The sequence below is a fragment of the Saccopteryx leptura genome, chromosome 11 (genome assembly GCF_036850995.1).
Source record: "Saccopteryx leptura isolate mSacLep1 chromosome 11, mSacLep1_pri_phased_curated, whole genome shotgun sequence".
In the NCBI taxonomy this organism is placed as follows: domain Eukaryota; kingdom Metazoa; phylum Chordata; class Mammalia; order Chiroptera; family Emballonuridae; genus Saccopteryx; species Saccopteryx leptura.
The window spans coordinates 24,112,416-24,131,502 of NC_089513.1; the positions used below are offsets into that span (position 1 = coordinate 24,112,416).

At 45.3% G+C, this 19,087-nt stretch overlaps 1 protein-coding gene across 2 annotated transcripts in view; it reads right to left on the minus strand.

The window, feature by feature from the left end:
* The window catches only part of SETBP1 (SET binding protein 1), a 356,358-nt gene that overhangs the window by 83,176 nt on the left and 254,095 nt on the right, over positions 1–19,087 (minus strand). For both annotated transcript variants that reach the window (XM_066353555.1, XM_066353557.1), the window contains exon 4: positions 14,084–17,543. In XM_066353555.1, coding sequence (XP_066209652.1) covers positions 14,084–17,543 — 3,460 coding nt within the window. The remainder of the gene's footprint in view (positions 1–14,083; positions 17,544–19,087) is intronic.

The window sequence follows — 19,087 nt, forward strand, 5'->3', positions numbered from 1 at the left end:
AGTGGGTGGGGAGAAGAGTGTCTAGGAGTCAGTGAGATGAGGGTCTAGGGAGAGTCAGAAGAGATTTGACCTCTGCCACTACATGAAAAGCATGAGAAGAATGCAGACAACCTCTGGAAGCAAAAAATAGCCCCTGGCTAATAGCTGGCAGGGACTTCAGTCCTAAAAGTGTAAGGAACTGAATGGGTCAGCAACAGGAATGGGTTTGGAGGCTGATTCTTCTCCTGAAGCTCCATGAAGGAATATAGCCCTGCCCACACCTTGATTTCAGCCCAGTGAAACCCTAAGCAGAGGACCCAGTTGAGCTCCCTGGACCTCTGGCCTGCAGAAACTATGAGATAATGTATTTGTGTTCCTTCAAGCTGTTAGATTTGTGATAAATTTTTACAGCAGCAATAGAAAGTAAATATAAGTTTGGTGATTTTCTTATCACTGCATTTTTATGGCTGGGGTCAGTAGATAGGTCGGTCTACGACAGGTGCTACTGAATAGTGCTAACAAACTCTCACTGTGACAGACCAACACCAGGAGACTGCACTTTCTGCCTCTTTAAAGAGAACTTCCAAGTCCTGCAGGTGATGCCTACACAGTGGACTTTCAGTTATCTTTGGGTGTAATGTGTATTTCTGGTTACTTAGCCACCATCACTGTATAATCCTGACACCTTATCTTTGTCATCAAATACAACTGTGGTCCAGCCGATGCCTGCCCCTCTGTGTGTTCAAAGAAGGATTTAACTTCACCCCAGTATGAATGTAATTAGGAAGGAAAGCCTGCTGCTTAAAGGAGATTTCTATAGCAGTCTGCTATTTTGTATTCTCTGTGCTTGAATACATTATCCAAAGTGGAAGTTAAAGGAAATGAACGTTATTAACGACTGTGTGTTAAGCAGTGGGCTGGATGCTCTTGTGAGTATTCCCGCTTTTATTTGGTGCTCATAAAACTCTGCCAGGTAAGTATTAACAGCCTTATTTTTTCAGATGAGGAAAAGGAGGATCAAAGAGGCTAAGTTGCCCAAGGTCATACAACTAGTAAGTGGGGGATTTAGCATCTACATCTGAGAGACGTTAACTCCAGAGCTCCCCCCCTCCCCACTAGGCTGCCTCAGAAGTTGCAGAATTTATTCTTAAGCTAATGCTTCTCAAAGCATGTGCCGGGAACCCCTGGTGGTCTGCAGGGATCGGCTTGATTAATTAGTCCCCTGTAAGATCTGCGCTCTGCACCACCTTTATGTTGTAGAAGCTACACAAAGAGGATGATGGGATCCTGACACCACCCTCCAACCCCACTCAAATTTTATCTGAGTGAGCCAAGAGTCCTTACCTAAAACAAGGGTCAATAGGACAAGCCACATATAAAGAAGTGCTTGGGCCCTGGCCGGTTGGCTCAGTGGTAGAGCGTTGGCCTGGTGTGCAGAAGTCCCGGGTTCGATTCCCGGCCAGGGCACACAGGAGAAGCGCCCATCTGCTTCTCCACCCCTCCCCCTCTCCTTCCTCTCTGTCTCTCTCTTCCCCTCCCGAAGCCGAGGCTCCATTGGAGCAAAGATGGCCTGGGCGCTGGGGATGGCTCCGTGGCCTCTGCCCCAGGCGCTAGAATGGCTCTGGTGGCGACAGAGTGACGCCCCAGATGGGTGGAGCATCGCCCCCTGGTGGGCATGCCGGTGGATCCCGGTCGGGCGCATGCGGGAGTCTGTCTGACTGTCTCCCCGTTTCCAGCTTCGGAAAAGTACAAAAAAAAAAGTGCTTGAATGAGAGAGGCTACTGGAGTTATGACAGAGAAGCAGGAGGTGCCAGGATGGTTAGGAAAGCAAGTTGATGAGATGTGGAAGCCAGACGGGAAAGAAGATGAGGTTCTATATAAAGGAGGCGGTGTGGTGACTGGAGGGTCAGATGAGGAACTAACTGTGGCATTTTCTGTAGACTAAAGAGGAGATTTAGCAGAACTTGCAGCCAAGGAATAAGCTGATAACGATCAGGAAACAAGGGGTGACTGTGAGGGTAGGTAATGGGGGGTCTTTTAAGCCGGATAAAGAATTTTGGACTTGATGCAAGCGGAATTGATATTTCTACTCCTGGCTTCAATTATTCATTTATCTGTGGCTGGCTTTCTAGATGTTTCATGAAAAACAATTCTGTTCTTCTTTTTTCCATTTCAGAAACTAATATATTAATTTAGTTAGAGACATAATGGGGAGATTGATATAATAGAGTTTTGCTCTGGGTTGATTATTGCCAAAAAGGATCACTCATTTTAGTGATGAAATGGAGAAGCACTACTCTGGACCAAGGTCAGCCCACACGAATGGAGTGTTTCTACGGTTTGAGTGAATACAATATGCAGGTAGAGCTGACATGCTGTGTTGGGGGACTCACTTGATGGGGACATTCCTCAGAACCCTTACAAACATTCAGAGGAGACACCCAGAAATGCGATTCTAAGACAGACTACTCAGACAGATTTTTTTTCTAACATAACTAACATCCTCTATTAGGAACCTAATAGAGGAAAAGTTGACAAGAAAAGCTACTTAAGCTCCTTTATTTGATAAAATTTTATTTTCAGCATCCATGGACACTTAAGACATCTCCTGAAATATCTTGTCTTTTCCTCTGCCTGAATCCCTGTGCAAATGCCCAACTGAGAGTGTAGGTAGATATGGACTTCCTAGTTGAGGAAAAATGAGAGGAAAAACAAACAGGAGGGCTATTTTTGAAATGGGAACTATTGGCTTTATAACCACACCTTAGAGCTATCCATAGATATACCAGAAAGAAAATAAGCAAGGTAATCCATTGTGTCACACACATAAAATTAATAGCTGGATCCTTCTCTTTAAGTGCTCTTGGTAAGAGTGACAGCAACAGTGACCAATGAGAGCAGCCATAACCTGATTTGTTCTGGGTGAGCGTGCATGAGCATGCGTGCATGTGAAATGGGGTGGTTATTGCAACAGAGCCTGGCTGGTTGGATTTCCACTGCAGGGTGGAGCTATGGGTCTCAAGCTTTGGAAAACTCACTGCAACCTCCTTGTCAGATTCTGATTTGAGAAAAAAAACTCAACACTCAGCAACTCCTGGGAAAAATTTTTGGCAATCGTCTTTGGCCATGACTAATTTGTCCCCTTCTTGGTTGCTGTCCTGGTACTTGAATTCTTGCGGAGATCTTAAATAGGACAGTCTGGAAATCTGGATGCTTTTCCTCCCTAGATACGGCTGTATTTTATTTAAAAGCATATATTCTCCTGTCTGGGCAATGACACAAAATGCAGAAAGAAAAGTTTTGTTGGTCAATTCTGGGAAGAGAAGAGTGAAGAGAGAGGGAGAGAGGGAGAGAGGGAGGGGGGAGGGGGGAGGGAGTAGGGGGGAGGGGAGAGGGGAGGGGAGGGGAGGAGAAGAGAGGAGAGGAGAGGAGAGGAGAGGAGAGGAGAGGAGAGGAGAGGAGAGGAGAGGAGAGGAGGGACAATGAGGGAAGGGAGTATGCGTTGGCTCTCTCTAGCTTCTCCTAGGGAGGGGTGGAGGACGGCGGAGAGGAGTCAGCAGTTATCAGCAGTTGTACACCTGTGCATATACATTATCATAAAGGGTTTTAGTGGGATTGTAAGATGACTATTTTTTCTGACACGTTTTTCTAAATTTCCCGAACTTTCTTCACTAACAGGCATTTTTTGTATATGATAAAAAAAAAATGCTGTTCTTTTTTTTTTTTCAAATACAATTTGCTCCATGCTATGCTTGGGGAATCAATTTTTAATGCTGTCGTTGGGGCCTCAAAGAGAACATTAACATCTAGTGTGGAAGGAGTCTGCTATTTTGTAGGAGAGATACCTGCACAAATGTGTAGGACCATGACACTTCTAGCGAGCGGCGTTGAGGTCTCCTTTACATATTTACAGCTGTAACATTGCCCAGTACCGTGTCTTGCAAATACTGGGCACCTGATACTTTTTTAACTGCATGAATAGAATAAATAAGTTAAGTAAAAACATATCACTAACAGCACAGAATAGGATTTCTTATAAAAAAAACCCTCTTTGTCCTGCTGGACTTACTTAAAAATATAAGACACGAGAAACTGGTTCAGAACTATAGCCCTTTCCAATTCCTGGTGGATGTTCAAAAGGAGCCAAAGCCTGCTCTTTAACGATTTGCCCAACATTTGAGATGAAACCCAAACCAATAGTTTCTTTAATGCTCTACTCCATTGTTATTTTTAGCTTATATCACTCTCAAGAGGCAAGTTTTGAGTGTTTACTAGTAAATGTGGCAAGTTTCTCAAATTGTGTAAAATTTCCTTTAAAGAATAACAAAGGTTTAAATGTTAGGGTTTTTTTTTTAGTGACTTAGTGAATAAGACTATTCCTGTCCACCCGTTGTGTCTCTCCTTTGTGATTTTCAGGATCTTGATGTTCCCAAAGCGAGATAAAGGCCCCACACCGAATGGCCTTATACCCTGGGCTTGGCTGAGCCTGACTCCAAAGAGCTCCCTTTTTTATAAGAAAACTAAATTGAGTGAAGACCAAATTGCCTATTTGCTAGTGCCTTATTCTGGGCTCCACTATGTAACCCACTGGCAAGGGTTCTTTAGGAATAATTCAGAAGCTGAGTCATCCTGTTGACCTTGTCAAAGACCTCGGAAATCTAGTAGGAAAAGAAGGTGCTGAGAAGAGTCAGAAAACCTGGGGTCCAGCACTTTCTCGGTGTAAAACTGGTGTGGTGATTTTGGACAAAGATGTTAACCTTCATGGTTTTGATTTCCTTGCCTGTCAAGTGGGAGAACAACACCTATCTGCAAACCTCAGTGGACTTTGAAGATCAAATAAGAATCAGGAAATGTGCTTTGAGAAACACAGTGCCCTGTTCAGATGCAAGGGGATGCCTGGGATGTAGCCTCTGGAAAAGCTTTTTATCTCTGTCCTTAGATCCTCCATCACCAAGGGGAGCCAGGCTCCTAACCCCCCTCCCGGCCTTCACTGGAGGGCACAGACCACAGCAGAGGCAGCTCTTGGGGCTCCCCCTCACTCAACTCTGTCAATCGCCCCTCTTTTAATGCCTCCTTTCTTATTCAACTTGTTCTGAATCCTTATGTCATTAGGTAAACAGCAATACTAACAACTTGATTTTACAACACGCAATTTATTACTCTGAAATTTATTGCCAGGGTCCTTTTTTCCCCTGTAGACTGGGGTTTCTTTCTAGCCATCAGAGTGTAGATTCTCATTATTCTCTCTAAATGCTTTTTATCTATGTATATATCCATTTCTTGTCTCCTGATAGCTTTACAAGGTCCTGGAGGGCAGGCATATTTTCTGATGCTTTATCATTTCAGCTAGCACCTCGCACCAGGCTCAACGCCCTCTACACCCAGCACCCTTAAGCATCGATGTGTTTTCCCTTCCCCTGGGGTGCAGTCCACATCCCTTGCATGGTGAATGCACCTTTTAAAAATTCATCCCCATGCACCTGCTACCTTTAATCTAGCCAGGTGCCTTCCTGTCCCCTCACATATGTCCACCTTCACCCATCGCCTGCCATTCTCATTCACTACACGTTCACTCTCCAAGGTTCAGCTCCAGGACCTTGTCTTCTGAACGTTACCTTTTCTGATCCTGGATCCCTCTGGCTTCCATTTCTGGCCACCAACTTAGCATGGCTTAAACTTGGTCTGCATGTATTCTCTGGTTGTCCTTTAAATGTCAACATGGTTTCTTTTCAGTACAGTGTAAGGAACTTAAGGTCAGGAGCCCTTCCTTGCTTTTTCTTTTCTTCTAGTCTCTCTAGTTGTCCCTCGCACTGTGTTATACGTTAAGGAACCAAAAAGCTCTCAATCATTCTTGAGAATGTTCTTTATGAACCACCACATTAATTTTATTCCACAAAATAGTAAAGACCCCTGGAAGACCAACAATTGAGTTTTAGTCTATATTACCTTGCACCCAGTATTCAATGAATGACCTACTTACTAGAACTTGTGATAACCTGGACTGTTCCTCCAAACACTCACATCGGCACAGCCTACACCCACAGTACCATAGATAGAGAGGGGGTTTCAAAGAGCCACTGCTGAAACTAAGTGCCTATAGGTCTGTGAGAAGGGCGAGCTGGCCCGGAGTCGCTTATCTTTTATTAAATCCTGAAACCTTCACTTTTTTATACACACACAGCCTTCAAGGGGAGGTAGAATTCTGGCATTGTTCTTACACTCCCAGAATTGGGAGTTCTCAGACTCCAGATCTGCTGAGAATGAGTGTGTCCCTTCCTATCAGGGCTGACTATAAAAACAAAGTCTCCTCAAGCTGCAGAGCTGCTAGAACCACAACAAAGTTTCGTTTTCTGCACCTGCAGCTCCCATTTTCTCGTCATCCACTTATTATTCATTAACTCTTTGCCACCTGGATTGGCACACAGCCCACCACACCTTTATATGAGGTGCTAAATACATAGTCTTGAACTTTTCCGTTTGTTTTTTTTCAGAACCTCCAGTATGTTTGCACACTATCTCACATTCCATGAACTCTCGGCAGCTTCTGGCCCGACCAGCCACCCATTCCTCTTCCGTTCATTCTTCCTCGACTCCGTGGGCCTCCTCTAGCAGTTCTGTCATTCCTTCTCTGCATCTTCCCTGACCCTCTCTTGTTACAGCTCTCTCTTTAAGGTGGGCCGCAGGGTCCTCCCTCCCACCTTCTTGACTTCATTCCCTGTAGTTCTCCCCTTTGATAAGTCTCTAGCTCTAAGCTCTGTACAGCGCTGCCAACGGCTGCCTTAAGAACTCATCTCCTCATACACTGACCAGATTCTCTCTTTGATTTCTGTAATTCTGTTCATGTGCCCCCACTCCTCCAGCTGCTCAGGCAAACATACTGGAACCATCTTTGACTTTAATTAGAGAAGGAAACAGATGAATCAAGAATGACTAGTTACTATAATTTTTTTTTCTTAAGAACCTGAGTAGATAATGATGTCTTTATGATGTTCATAATTTAGGGTGTGGGATGGGGAGGAAGGGTAAGGTAGTGGGTTCAATCCAAACAAGACATGGATAATTACAGTATCATATGAAGAATACAAAGATGGAGTAAGTTTGCCCAACCCAGACTAGGGGATAGGAGTGGTCAGAAAAGAAAGTAGAAACTGGTAATTTCATGACTTTTGCCAGTTTAAAAAATGGCTTCCCATTGCCCACTGAATTAAGCACAGACCCCAGAAGTAGGAGAAAAACCCTCTAAGTCATGAACAAAATATTCTTTTCCAACCTTAACTGCCCTGATCTCCCAACATCAGATTTTAACCTCAGTAGAACTATACTAAACACCATTTTCCAAATGTTTCTTGGGTATTTACACCTAAATACCTTTGTCCACATGCCTCCCTTTCTATATTGTGTCCCCCTGCCCAACCATCTTAGCTCTCTAAAACTTTTTCCATTCTTCAAGACCCATGTCCAATGGCAACTATTACAAAGAAGTACTTCCTAGTCCCACCTCTCCACCCCCACTGAAAACATGGAGGTGACTCACCTTCATTGGGACCCTTTCTCTGTGACTTTCTGATGAGCTTAAAGTCTGCCTTATTATATCAGTTGCATCTCTTTCCCTCCCCTAGGTTACAGAGGAGAACCTTCTGGATTGTAACCTTTTGAGGGCAAAAACATTCAAGTTACTCAACCTTGAATTCCTCCCCCAGGATTACACCAAGGATTACACCACATACATACTTTTAAAACTTTTCTCTTGTCTTGATCACTTCCCCTTGAATGCAGCCAATTTCTATTAAGTGCTACTCAGGCACAAGCTTTGGTCACAATCTGAGCAAGCATTCAGCCCTGTCACTTTTTTGTTTATAGCATGAAGAGATGGTTTTCTGGAGGGTCCTCCTTCCAAAGGCTCCATCCTTATCTCTTCCCAGTGACAGGCCAGCCTTTGGAAGGTGCAATTTCCTGATTTCTTTAGCCAAAAAAGGCTCCGTGTTGTATCAAAGCCAAGTCTGTCAAAACTGTGACTTCTCTGCCTCCACACCTGAATCTGCATAATTCTCCAAAGCCACAGAGGTATAAATAAAAACTTCCAGCAGGACAGGGGAACGCTTGCCAGCTGTGAGAAGATAAATGGCCTGGGGACTTCATGCTCCAAAGGCAGAATGGCTGGATTTCTTATTTCAATGTAGCAAAAGAGATGCCGTGCGTCAAAGGGTTTTTTTTTTCCCTCCTCGCCAGAAAGTTATGGGTCACAACATTTAATTTAATTAATTCCTGGTTTCCAAAAGGAAACGTTAGGAGGGACCTTGGGGGGCTCAATAAAATAAGTATGTGCAATTGTTAAGACAGGAAAGGGAAAAAAATGACTTCCATCAGAGTCCACAAAGATCGTTTCCAGTCCCAAACATGGGTCCCCAGAGATAGCCTGGAAACCAAATTATTGTCAAAGAGATGCTTACCTTTTACAATAGCTCACAGCAAAAGAAAACATATAGCTTAACATCTCTCCCACAACTCACCTTTCTGGTGTTTTTTTTATTGTGTCTCTCACTTCCTTTCTCCTTCCCTCCTGCAGATGCTATGCTTCCCTGTCTTCTCAGTCTGAGCTCTTCTACCAATTAGACAACACCCCTGAACAAGTCCTTGACCTTCTTAAGCCTCAGTATACTTAACAGCAAAATAAGGCGTGTTTATACTACATAATGAGATTCTTTTACTAGACTTCTGAGTCTAGATTTAAATGCAAGCTTATTCTATCTGTTCCTGTACAGTTGGTCACATTAGTGCTCTAATCTGTTTGTTTCTAAGATGATGGCTGGCTTCAGCCCAGACAAGGAGCAAGCTAATGCATAGGTGGGAGTCAGGTATGAGAAATTCTGCCTTTTGAAAGATGAGATCAAATGGCTAAGTGATCAAATGGCTGGAGCCAAAAATAAATGGGGTAAGTCACACCGATTAACATGTGGACCGAAGGAATGTGTTTTGCAACTTCACTGAACAGCTAAGTGATTGGCCAATAACTTAGGTGGGCATTTTCTTCCTACCTGCCCAATCTGGATGTGTATATGTTTGTATTCAAATTCCTTTGTATAAATTAGAGACTTTCCGGCTCTCAGCCTATCAGGTCTGGTCAGAACCTTCATTGTCATAGTCTCATTTGAGAAAACTGAGAGTCAAAAAGACGAGGTCTTGCAGTTGGTTAGTGCCAGAGACAAGACTGGGGCAGGTACTCATAATCCCACTAAACCACACAGCAGACACTGGCTAATTCACCTTTGATTTCCTCCCACAGGATGACCCAGACTTCCTCTTGGATTAAGGTTAAACAGTCTATACTTCATCAGCTTTCCATTTTTTACCCTTTCTTTTTTCCTGGTCTTCACTTTCTCCTCCCATGAGTCCTCTTATTCCCTCCTCTTCTCAAACGTTTCCTTTGTATAGTTTTTACGGCATTTCATCCATGTGGTCAATTCCCTCATCTGGATGACTACTTAGGGGAGGTTTTGTATTATTTTTGGCTTGGGCATCTATTTCCTGCTGGTGAGTGACAACAGAGGCTGCTTCCCAAAATGCCCACAGTGCTGATAAAAAGAGCTGGCAAGGCCAAGACAGAAGCCACAAGGAGAAGTGGCGTCAGCCAGGCTCAAGGGAATCCAGCTACCTTTCCAGAGTGATTCTGATATCTTGGAGGTGCACTAATGATTAGCGTCCACTCATCACAAGGAAACTACTTGATGTTTAGGAACTAAGAATGGCTAGCTGACTAATAATGACATTGGACTATGAGGTAACACATCTAAATGAACTCTTCTCACTGTTTCTCCAACATCGGATGGAGGTCTGGAGAGCAGTGGTCAAGGTGTCTGACTTTCGTAGCATGAATTGTGGTCAAAGTACACAAAGATTATTTCCAAGTGGGCTGGACAGAAAGAACATCACCCCACCAGAGACCTCTTTCACCGCCTTAGGATAACTTGGCTTTGAGAGTACATTCTGGTGGTGTATTGTCAACCTTGGACGGGTTTGCTCTTCTGGGACTCTGCTGTATGTCAGCATGTGCAAGATGGTGATGCCTGGTGGGAAGGAGTGGGAGAGAGGTGCACATGAGGGCTCTCAGGCTTCTTCCAACTCCGAGAGTCTGTGGATTGCACCTTCCCATTCTCGACCCATTCTTTGGCCCCAGGAATGCATTTTTATAAACAGAGATTTAGCAGATGCTATGCATTTAGAAAGCAGGTCAAAAGAGCTACTGCCTTCTAAAACCAAAAGAGCAGAAGGAGTAAACTAGAGAAACAAGGTGAGGAGTCTGTGTGACTTCTGAGCTCTGGGTTTGTTATAAAGGGCCGACAGGACAAGGCATTCTTCTGCTTGGTCAGGGGGATGGGGAATGAATGATTTTCCGAGCAGGAAAGAGAAAACAAAGTGTGCACCTGCCGCTGCTGTGAAATGGGTTCTCTGTGTGCTCTCTCCATGATGGTAATGGCTTCCTCCTATCTTATGGGGCCTTTCATCAGCTCTGTTCGCAGAGAGTGCACAAGTCCTCTCTTGACATAGCTTCTAAATTGGGTCCTCAACTGGCTAAAGGATGACATCTATATTTATGTCACATCTATTTTAGAGAAGACTAGCTCATGTGAAATAGGACATTGAGATGCTACGGAAATGAGTCTAGAATGGAGCAGAAAAAGGTGAAGGGAGAGAAGTGGTGGAAAGGGCAGATATTCATTTCCACTCACAACCCTCAGTATCACCCAGCTGAACATATACTGTGACCCAGCTAAAATTTCTGAAAGAGCTGAATGCCTCCAGTAAGCTCAGTCTCATCCCACCCACCTCCATCTTTCAAAGGGAACTGGCACTCTCTGGAGTGTATTACAGTAAGGCGAACACTGTCCCGGGAATCTTGACAAAGTGACATTGGGTTCCACATGTTATCAAAGATATTTTCCCCGGATGCTTCAGGGGTCCAGAAGTGGAGGGGGCATTTGGGATACAGGCAAGGAGAGGCCAAGGTTGGAAGGGAGAGGAATGACAGGGAATCTGGTCTGTTCCAGTAAGACATTCAACGATATGGGTAGGGACAATAGGCATAACTCATATAGAGATAGAAGCCGCCAAGAATTATGATGCATTAAAATGCTGAGATAAAAAAACCCATATAACACAGAGTTGGGCAGAAAGTAGTGGTCGCAATAACCCAGAGAAATGGAATTTAGGAAGGATCGAGGTGGAAGCTCTGTCCATGTAGATATTTCCAGGCTGATGTGTAGAAAAGGTTAGGCCAGAAGGAATCCTTCTTCTTTGGTTGGGCATTGAATAAAGAGATGTCTTTTTGTCTTAGTTACTCTCTTCTGTAACCAGCACACAATCACAGTGCAGATGCCTTAGGGCAGGGGTCCCCAAACTACGGCCCACGGGCCACATGCGCCCCCCCTGAGGCCATTTATCCGGCCCCTGCCGCACTTCTGGAAGGGTACCTCTTTCATTGCTGGTCAGTGAGAGGAGCATAGTTCCCACTGAAATATTGGTCAGTTTGTTGATTTAAATTTACTTGTTCTTTATTTTAAATATTGTATTTGTTCCCGTTTTGTTTTTTTTACTTTAAAATAAGATATGTGCAGTGTGCATAGGAATTTGTTCATAGTTTTTTATAGTCCGGCCCTCCAACGGTCTGAGGGACAGTGAACTGGCCCCCTGTGTAAAAAGTTTGGGGACCCCTGCCTTAGGGGGAAAACATGTGAACAGAGGATGGTGAGATTCTGAGAGGAAGGGTGGTGGTGGAACACAGAAGCAACGGGCTGGGGACAAGGACCTGCATTCTAAACTTGGCCTTCACTAGATGAGCAACATGGTACTGAGCTGCAATGCAGGGTACAAAGCCCTGGGCTTAGAATCAAAAGGGACAGATTGCTGAACCTGGGAAGGCCACTTGACCTCTGAGCCTCAGTGTCCCGATTTGTAAAATTAGAACAAAAATGCCTCTCTTCTAAAACTGCAGGAAGGGTGTTATAAAGATGTATGTGAAATGGCTTTAAGATCTAAAACACACTATATGAAAGAGGTATGGCCTAACTCCTTCATTCACAGATGGGCCAACAGTACCCATAAGGAGCGAAATGCCATGCCCAAGGTCATGCAGGGAGTTCAAAACAAAGTTGGGACCAGTGCTCAATGTTTAGGCTGAATCCACCTTTCTTTCATGACATGGTCATGATGCCTAATTTTTGCCTACCTGATGCGGCTGTGCAAAAAACAAATAAGATGGGGGGGATTTTAAATAAAGTAATGACCACCACATGAATGCAACACAAGGAAAACTGCATGGCAAGTGTGTAGACACCCTCAGAGATACACCCAGTGACTGGGAAATTTCAACCAGATATATGGTCCAGCTACGAAACATCCCAGTAAGACTGCTGTGTAACCTAGTGAGCAATAAGAGTTTGTTTTAGCTTTTAAGATTTTACTCCTCAAGTCTGTTAAGTTAGGAGTCTTGCCTGTAGGCTCTGAGCAGTAACACATGATCATCATTTTTGTAGCTAAACAATGTCAAGAACATTAAAAAACAAAATAAAGAACACCCTCTCTCCATGGATAGTTTGGGTCCTACCAATCAATTCCATCATACCCAAGGAGAAAACAACAGTGTTTCTCATGTGAAAGTTTAATCTAGCAACTCCTACTCTCATGGGCTTCACCTGAGCTTTGCACAAAAAATGTCGGGCACCTTCGATGGAGCCTGATGATGAGAAACAGGAAGCCCAGGCGAGTATATCCGCTTCCGGCAGATACCAAGCATGGGCCATTTATCACCTGAGCCAATGCAGGGGACATGCTAATTGGTTTCTTCATTCGCCAAAGAAAACATCTACCATAGCAACTTATAAGCTCGTGGCAATTTGGGGAGATCTTTAAGTGGCTTCTAATGCACAATCATATTTTTTCCTGAAATCTATCAGCCGAGAAAACATCTGATTCCTTATGAATAGTCTGTCCTTACCTTCGCTCATTATGGACTCCCCAGGAAGGGAAAGGACAATTATGGGATACACATGCTAAACAGAGGTGCAACATTACACCCAAACCTTAAATGGAGATGATTAGGTTTTTAAAACCAAACTTTGGCCAGAGGTCTTTATGCTATTTTGGGGCAAGGGGAACATGAGAAATCTTTTTAGCTTCTGTAACTCCTAGGGAAGGAGTTTCTACTTTTATCCTAGGAATTACTGCTCTGTTTTACAAGAGCTTTACCTATGTAATGTGTGAACAGGGACAAAGATACTTATGCAGAAATGTGATGCTTCCACAGCAAGGAAGTATGGATGGGTGGACTGGTTAGCAAGAAAATTCTGCCAGCAGCCAACAGGGTAATAGCAAACAATACTTCAGTTTAGAGATAAGTGGGTAAATCTCATTCCCAGTGGACAGGTCAGGAGACGCGGCAGTAAGGTCCCCTTGGGGGAAGAAGGCTTGCGGTCCCTTTCAGTAGGTTCCCTCTCTTCGGTGCAGCAAAAAGACAGGGCTTCACTTTGGGGGCATCCCAGGGTAGCTTACCAAATGCCCACAAACAAAAAGAGGACAGTATAGCCTAGGTTTATGGCTCCCTTATCAGGCAGGCTTCCGGATTCACTGGCCATCAGCTTCCAATGGCTCAGCTATAGACTTCTCAACCTAGGATGTGTGACCTCTAGAGAAAGCATGTCAGACAAACTAGACATTTGTTCGCAACCAGCTTTGATATTCTTCAGATCTGGTTGGTTTTCCCAGTGAGTTTCAGAGACATTATCCAACTAGCGAACAGCACTGTTCTATCAGAGGAGAACGTAGAAGAGCACCTTTAATAAAAAGCATAAAGGTAGTAGTGTGTATGGTTGTAGTCTAGGCAGCTACTGGGCTGCCTGCAGGCCCACAGTTCTCAGGAAATGGCTCCAAGAGAGTCAAGACAGTAAATACAGAGCAAACAACGTATCAGTTGTGCAAGAATGTTCAAGTGGCTCCTACCTCTCTGCAAACTAGTGAATGCAACGTGCCAAAGATGGCGGACTTCTAAAAGAGCAAATCCTGGGAATGAAGTAACAAGATAGTCCCAGTTTGAAGAAAACATGGGCCTTACCTGGAGACATGGAGGAGTCGTAAGAACTTCTCTCCTTGCGGTTCATCTTGAAGGCTTGGATGTCCTTTTCCCTGTACGTCCCAAAGCCTTCGTAGCTCCTCCTTTTACTTCCACTCATGTCACTGTCCCACTTGTCATTCGAAGGGTTCATTTCACTGAACACGTCCAGGCTCTCCGGCCGTGTGCCGCCACCATCCCCACCACTGCCAGAGTACCTTTTGGTGCACGAGTCCACAGGCTCACCGCTCAAGTCCCCCTTGTCCTTGGCCTGCGTCCAATGCTGGGCATCAGAAAGTGACAGCGTCGACAGGGTGTCCACCTCAAAGTTGTTCTTGGAAGCTTTGTGGCTGGCTTCGCTGTGCTGGTGCTTCTGCTTCTCCTTATGCTTGTTCTTCTCGCCCAACAACGGGAGCTCTTTGTCCGCGCTACTCAGCCGCTCGCTCAGCAGGTGGCTGGAGAAACCCGTGGCTTTGCCTGCAAAGAGACCGCTCAGGTTGTCGTGGGTCCCCAGGATCCGGTCTTCCTTGTGCTTATGCTTGTGTTTGTGTTTCCTCTTGTGGAGCCGACCGCTGGACAGACTGGCACTGCCGACCTTGGGAGGATTCAGGGATGGCTGCATGTCACCAAGGCCCATGCCAACGGGTCCCTGCAGGTGTACTCCATGCTTTGCTTTATGCTTCATGGTCCCAGACATCTTCATGTGGGAGCTTGTGTGGAACTGAGGTGGTGGCACTGTTGGCCTCATGAATGGGGAAGCTGCCCCGAGCGTGTGCGACAGGTACAAAGGAGCTGGGTACTGACTGTAATAACCAAGGTTCATCATAGGCATTGATGTGTAAGGCATTCCATAGGGTGCATAGTAACTTCCACTGGGAATAGGGTAGCTGAACCCTTGTAAAAAAGGCACCTTTGTCATGGTGTCATTGGTTTTTGCAGGCCTACCACGCTTCTTCTTTGACTTCAAGTCTGAAGTCCTACGAAGATAGAGCAACGGGTCATACTGGATATATGGCACCGGGTAATAGTGATCAAAATTAATCCGAAAAATGCTGGGATACGGATTCTCGTGGTAAAAGGTGTAACTCCGGTGGGAGACCCTGAACACCTGGAACTTGGTGATGAGCTCTTCCAGGTCTGCCAGAAACTGGAGATCATCACGGTTTTGCAGGCTTTTCCGTTTCCTCTTGTGCTTTGGCTTCTTGAGGCTTTCGTGGGCCAGAAAGTTGTCCACTATGAGATGCTTCTGCCGGTGGCCATGCCGGTTCCTTGTGCTGGTGTCAGATGGAATGGCCTCCGGGTTGTCCAGGGAACAGAAATCGAAAGAGTACCTCCGTCGGGATTCTGAACTCTTCTCCGCTTGGTCCGACGTGCTGTTGTTGTCTGTCCCGATGCCACTGTCACTTGGGATCGTCTCCTCACTGTGTGACTCGCTCACGGGGGACAGCGTTATTTCCTTGAGTGACCCAATCTCACACAGGTGTGACGGGGAGTTGGCCATCAGCCTGGGTGGAGACAGCTTCCAGGTTCCACTATGTATTCCCTTCTGGGTTTTGGTTGGAAGAGCACTGATGGGCTGGAGATTTGGCATAGTTTTTAACTCTGAAAAACTGGTTTCAGTGCTGGCGGGGCTCAGGTTGCCATTGGACCCACCTAACTGGGTTGAAAGTGGGTGCATTGTTGCTGGTGAAGATGCCACAAGTGACTGAAAGTTGGAAGGCACGGCTGGAACATCCGGCTGGCTAGAAACAGGCCTTGGGTGCTTGATGGCTGTTTTGGGTTCTTCAGAAGGGGGTGGCAGCTCTGTTCTGGGCTTCCTGCCCCTCTTCTTGCCGATGTAGATGGTTCCCCTCTTGCTGACATTGATCTGCTTGCCCAGTTTGCTCTCGATGGCTGATGCCCCAGGGCTGGTCTCTGGGGGAGCCTTGGCTTTCAGAGCCACACTGCTGGAGCAGGACAAGATCTGGTTCAAGATATTTTTCCTCTTGAGTGTTTTCATCTTGTTGATAGTTTTGATGGTCTTCTTATCCAACACCCCAAGCTTGCCAACTTTTTTGTGAAATTTCATCTCGCTCATGGGTTTGTCCTCTCCGGGCACTAGCTGGGCCAACTTCGCTAAACTGCGCCGTCTCTTTCTTTTCTTGGTGCCAGGAAACTCCCGGCTGATGGGACTAACTGGACTGGTAGAAGTCCCCTCATGAATCGTCTCAACCGTGAGCAAAGGCTGCTTCTTTGGTCGTCCCCGCTTCTTTTTGACCGGTGTGATCACAGTAAGACTGTCTGTGTTGGTGTACAGGGGGCTGGATGGGGTGATGGGATAAGCAGATGGTGGTTCCACCATCAGTTTGTCGGAGGTGGCCATGACCACCTCCCGAAGCATACTGGCGGGTTTGGGTTTGCTGCACGTCCATCTCCGCTTTGCAGCAAATTTTGGATGTTGGATTTCGGGAAGCTTTCTTGATGGAGAGTGATCTGTGCATGATGGAGGCGTCATGATCATGGTTGGCTTCCGCTGCTTGGACACACTTCCTGGAACAACCTTCTCGGCATTTCCACCAGGTTCAAGGCCAATGGAGGGGGACTCATTTTCTATCATTTTACCCAGCTTAGGGACACGAGGGTCTTTCTTATTTCCCTCAGCATTGGAAAGTATCCTGTTAACTACTTCACTGCTCATAGTGATTCCAGAAGCGAGGGCTTTCTCAGGCATGATCTTTTCCACCACTGCTTTGATGGACTGTCTCTTTTTCCTTTTATGGCTGGTTGGATCTAGACAGGGTGCCTTGATAGGGATAGTAATCCGGACGTGACTTGAGTCATTTTCAGGATTACTGACAGAACTCCCATTCTGCCTGGCTGGTGATGCCTCTTGGGCATGATCGGCAGAGTAGCCTTCCCTTTTCCCATCTGTATTGTCAAATGCTTTCTGGGCATTCTTGACCCTGTCCAGGTCTGGGTTTGGTATGGTTTGACTTATCACATCTTTTTTACTGGACTTTTTCTTGCTGCTTATAGTCGGTGGTTCTGGGGGCTCCTTTGCTCCTCCTCCATCTTGATCGACCAAGGGCTGGAGCCCATTGCACTCAGCAGAGCTGCTGGGTGGGGCTGGTGAGCTGTGGTTGCTTGGGGATGGTACCACACCTCCCAAGAGCAGATCTTTGCTACTATTGGACAACTGACTCCATGTGCTACCCACACTGCCTTTCTTACCCTGGGCCTTTGCAAAGGAAGCCACGGGCTCAAGAGCTGGGATCTTGCTGGTGCTTGTAGTTTCTCTGCCAGATTCTGGACTGATGAAGCAATTCTGAATGGCAGGTCCACTGTCAGAGTTGGTGGACCAGTCCATGTGGTTCTGGCTGCTGCTTTTTTGCTGGTGCTTTGGTTTTAAGGTGTCACTGGTGAAGTCTTGTGGGAGGCCTGGGTCATAATGGAGAGCTGAGTGTTTCTGTGGCCGCTCGTATGCCTAAAGGTGGGCAGAGTGAAGAAGGAGAGAGAGAAAAAAACAAAGATGAGCGTGTTGGAGCTATTTAAAATTGAATGTCAAAAGCCTTAATGATGTGCAGGTTGGAAAGAGCCACCTTTTAATTCCGGATTGCTTTACGGAGGCTTTCTCAACTGCAGAAGAAACACGATACGCTGATATTGAACATTAATAAGGATGTTTTAATCATGTCTTTACCCACCTGAATAACAGGGGCTTTAACCTAACTTGGTCAAATGCAATCTCAGAATGTAAACTGCTTAGAGAGAGAAGAGGACGGAAAGGGCATTTAGCTCATTGCTTGCATTACGCAAATGAAGAAGCTGAAACTTCACAACAGAGAGTCCTGACCAAGATGGCAGCGCCCAGGAGAGATGCTGAGCTTCCCGACTCCCATGTTCTTTGCCCAAGGAGGCTGCCTCTTCTACCCACCCGCTTTGCCTCCTGCACTCGGCTTTCCCTGGCTGCCTCTGGCTGCGGTCCATTTCTGCTTGTACTTTTCCCTGGATTTCTAACAAGTTGATCATTAGGAACCACTGCTACAAGGTAAAGCATTACAAGCTGAGGAATTCACGGGGAAGTGGGCCAGTCAAAAGCACAGAGAAAAAAAATGGCAGAGCCTTCAAATGTCTGCGGCTCGCAGGAGTGGTGCTGCACGTGGGAGTTGGTGCTCTAGTCTAAGGCCTCCCTACGCTTGCATTAGGCAGTGATTGCTCTCTTGAGGAAACTCTTGGATACTCTCAAAAGGAACCTGGAATCTCCTGGACAAACGTGCCAGGAAAAAAGTCATTATCATTCAAGATCACACCTCTGAACTTGTCAGCTGTATTTTCTCCTACATTGATTTTAAATGAGTGTCTTTAGACTCCAGGCACCTTCCTTGGGGAAGGCAGAACCTGTGCTATGGGCAAAGCATGGCCAGTGTATATAAAATCATAACGGAATGGATACCTAACACATCATTTAGTGATATTAAAACTATTTTTAATATAAAAGATGCTTGCACTGTTCCAGATAGATTTCAAGCCATGCTACTGGTACAAAGAAAAATTCCTCAAAGTCCTGTTTCACGTGAAGTAGTCAACTAGCATGCATTACCCTGAGATTTGTTAAGGAAGGGAAAATGTTAGTAAATTAAAGAAAGCTTTGGATAATATCCTCACTAAGATGTCTATGATGATTGGCTTAGTGAATTTAGGAAGTCTGAACCTGTATTATATATCTACTTGTTTATCTATCTATATACCTATCTATCTATGTATGTATCTACCTATCATCTACCTATACCTATTTGCCGCTGATGCCTTAAGATTTATGCTTTATTTGAAAACACTTCTATGGTCCATGTTAAGAGTCAAAGCACAGATGTCAGGAAGCTTTACAGGTAAAAGTCAATAGAGCAACATACCTGAGTTTCCTTCATACCAGTTCTTGGACTCCCTAGGCTTATTTTCTGCCTGCCTGATTTTATGAAATCCTGTTTCTACTTCCAATACTGGATTATATTTCTTAAGTATCATAACAGA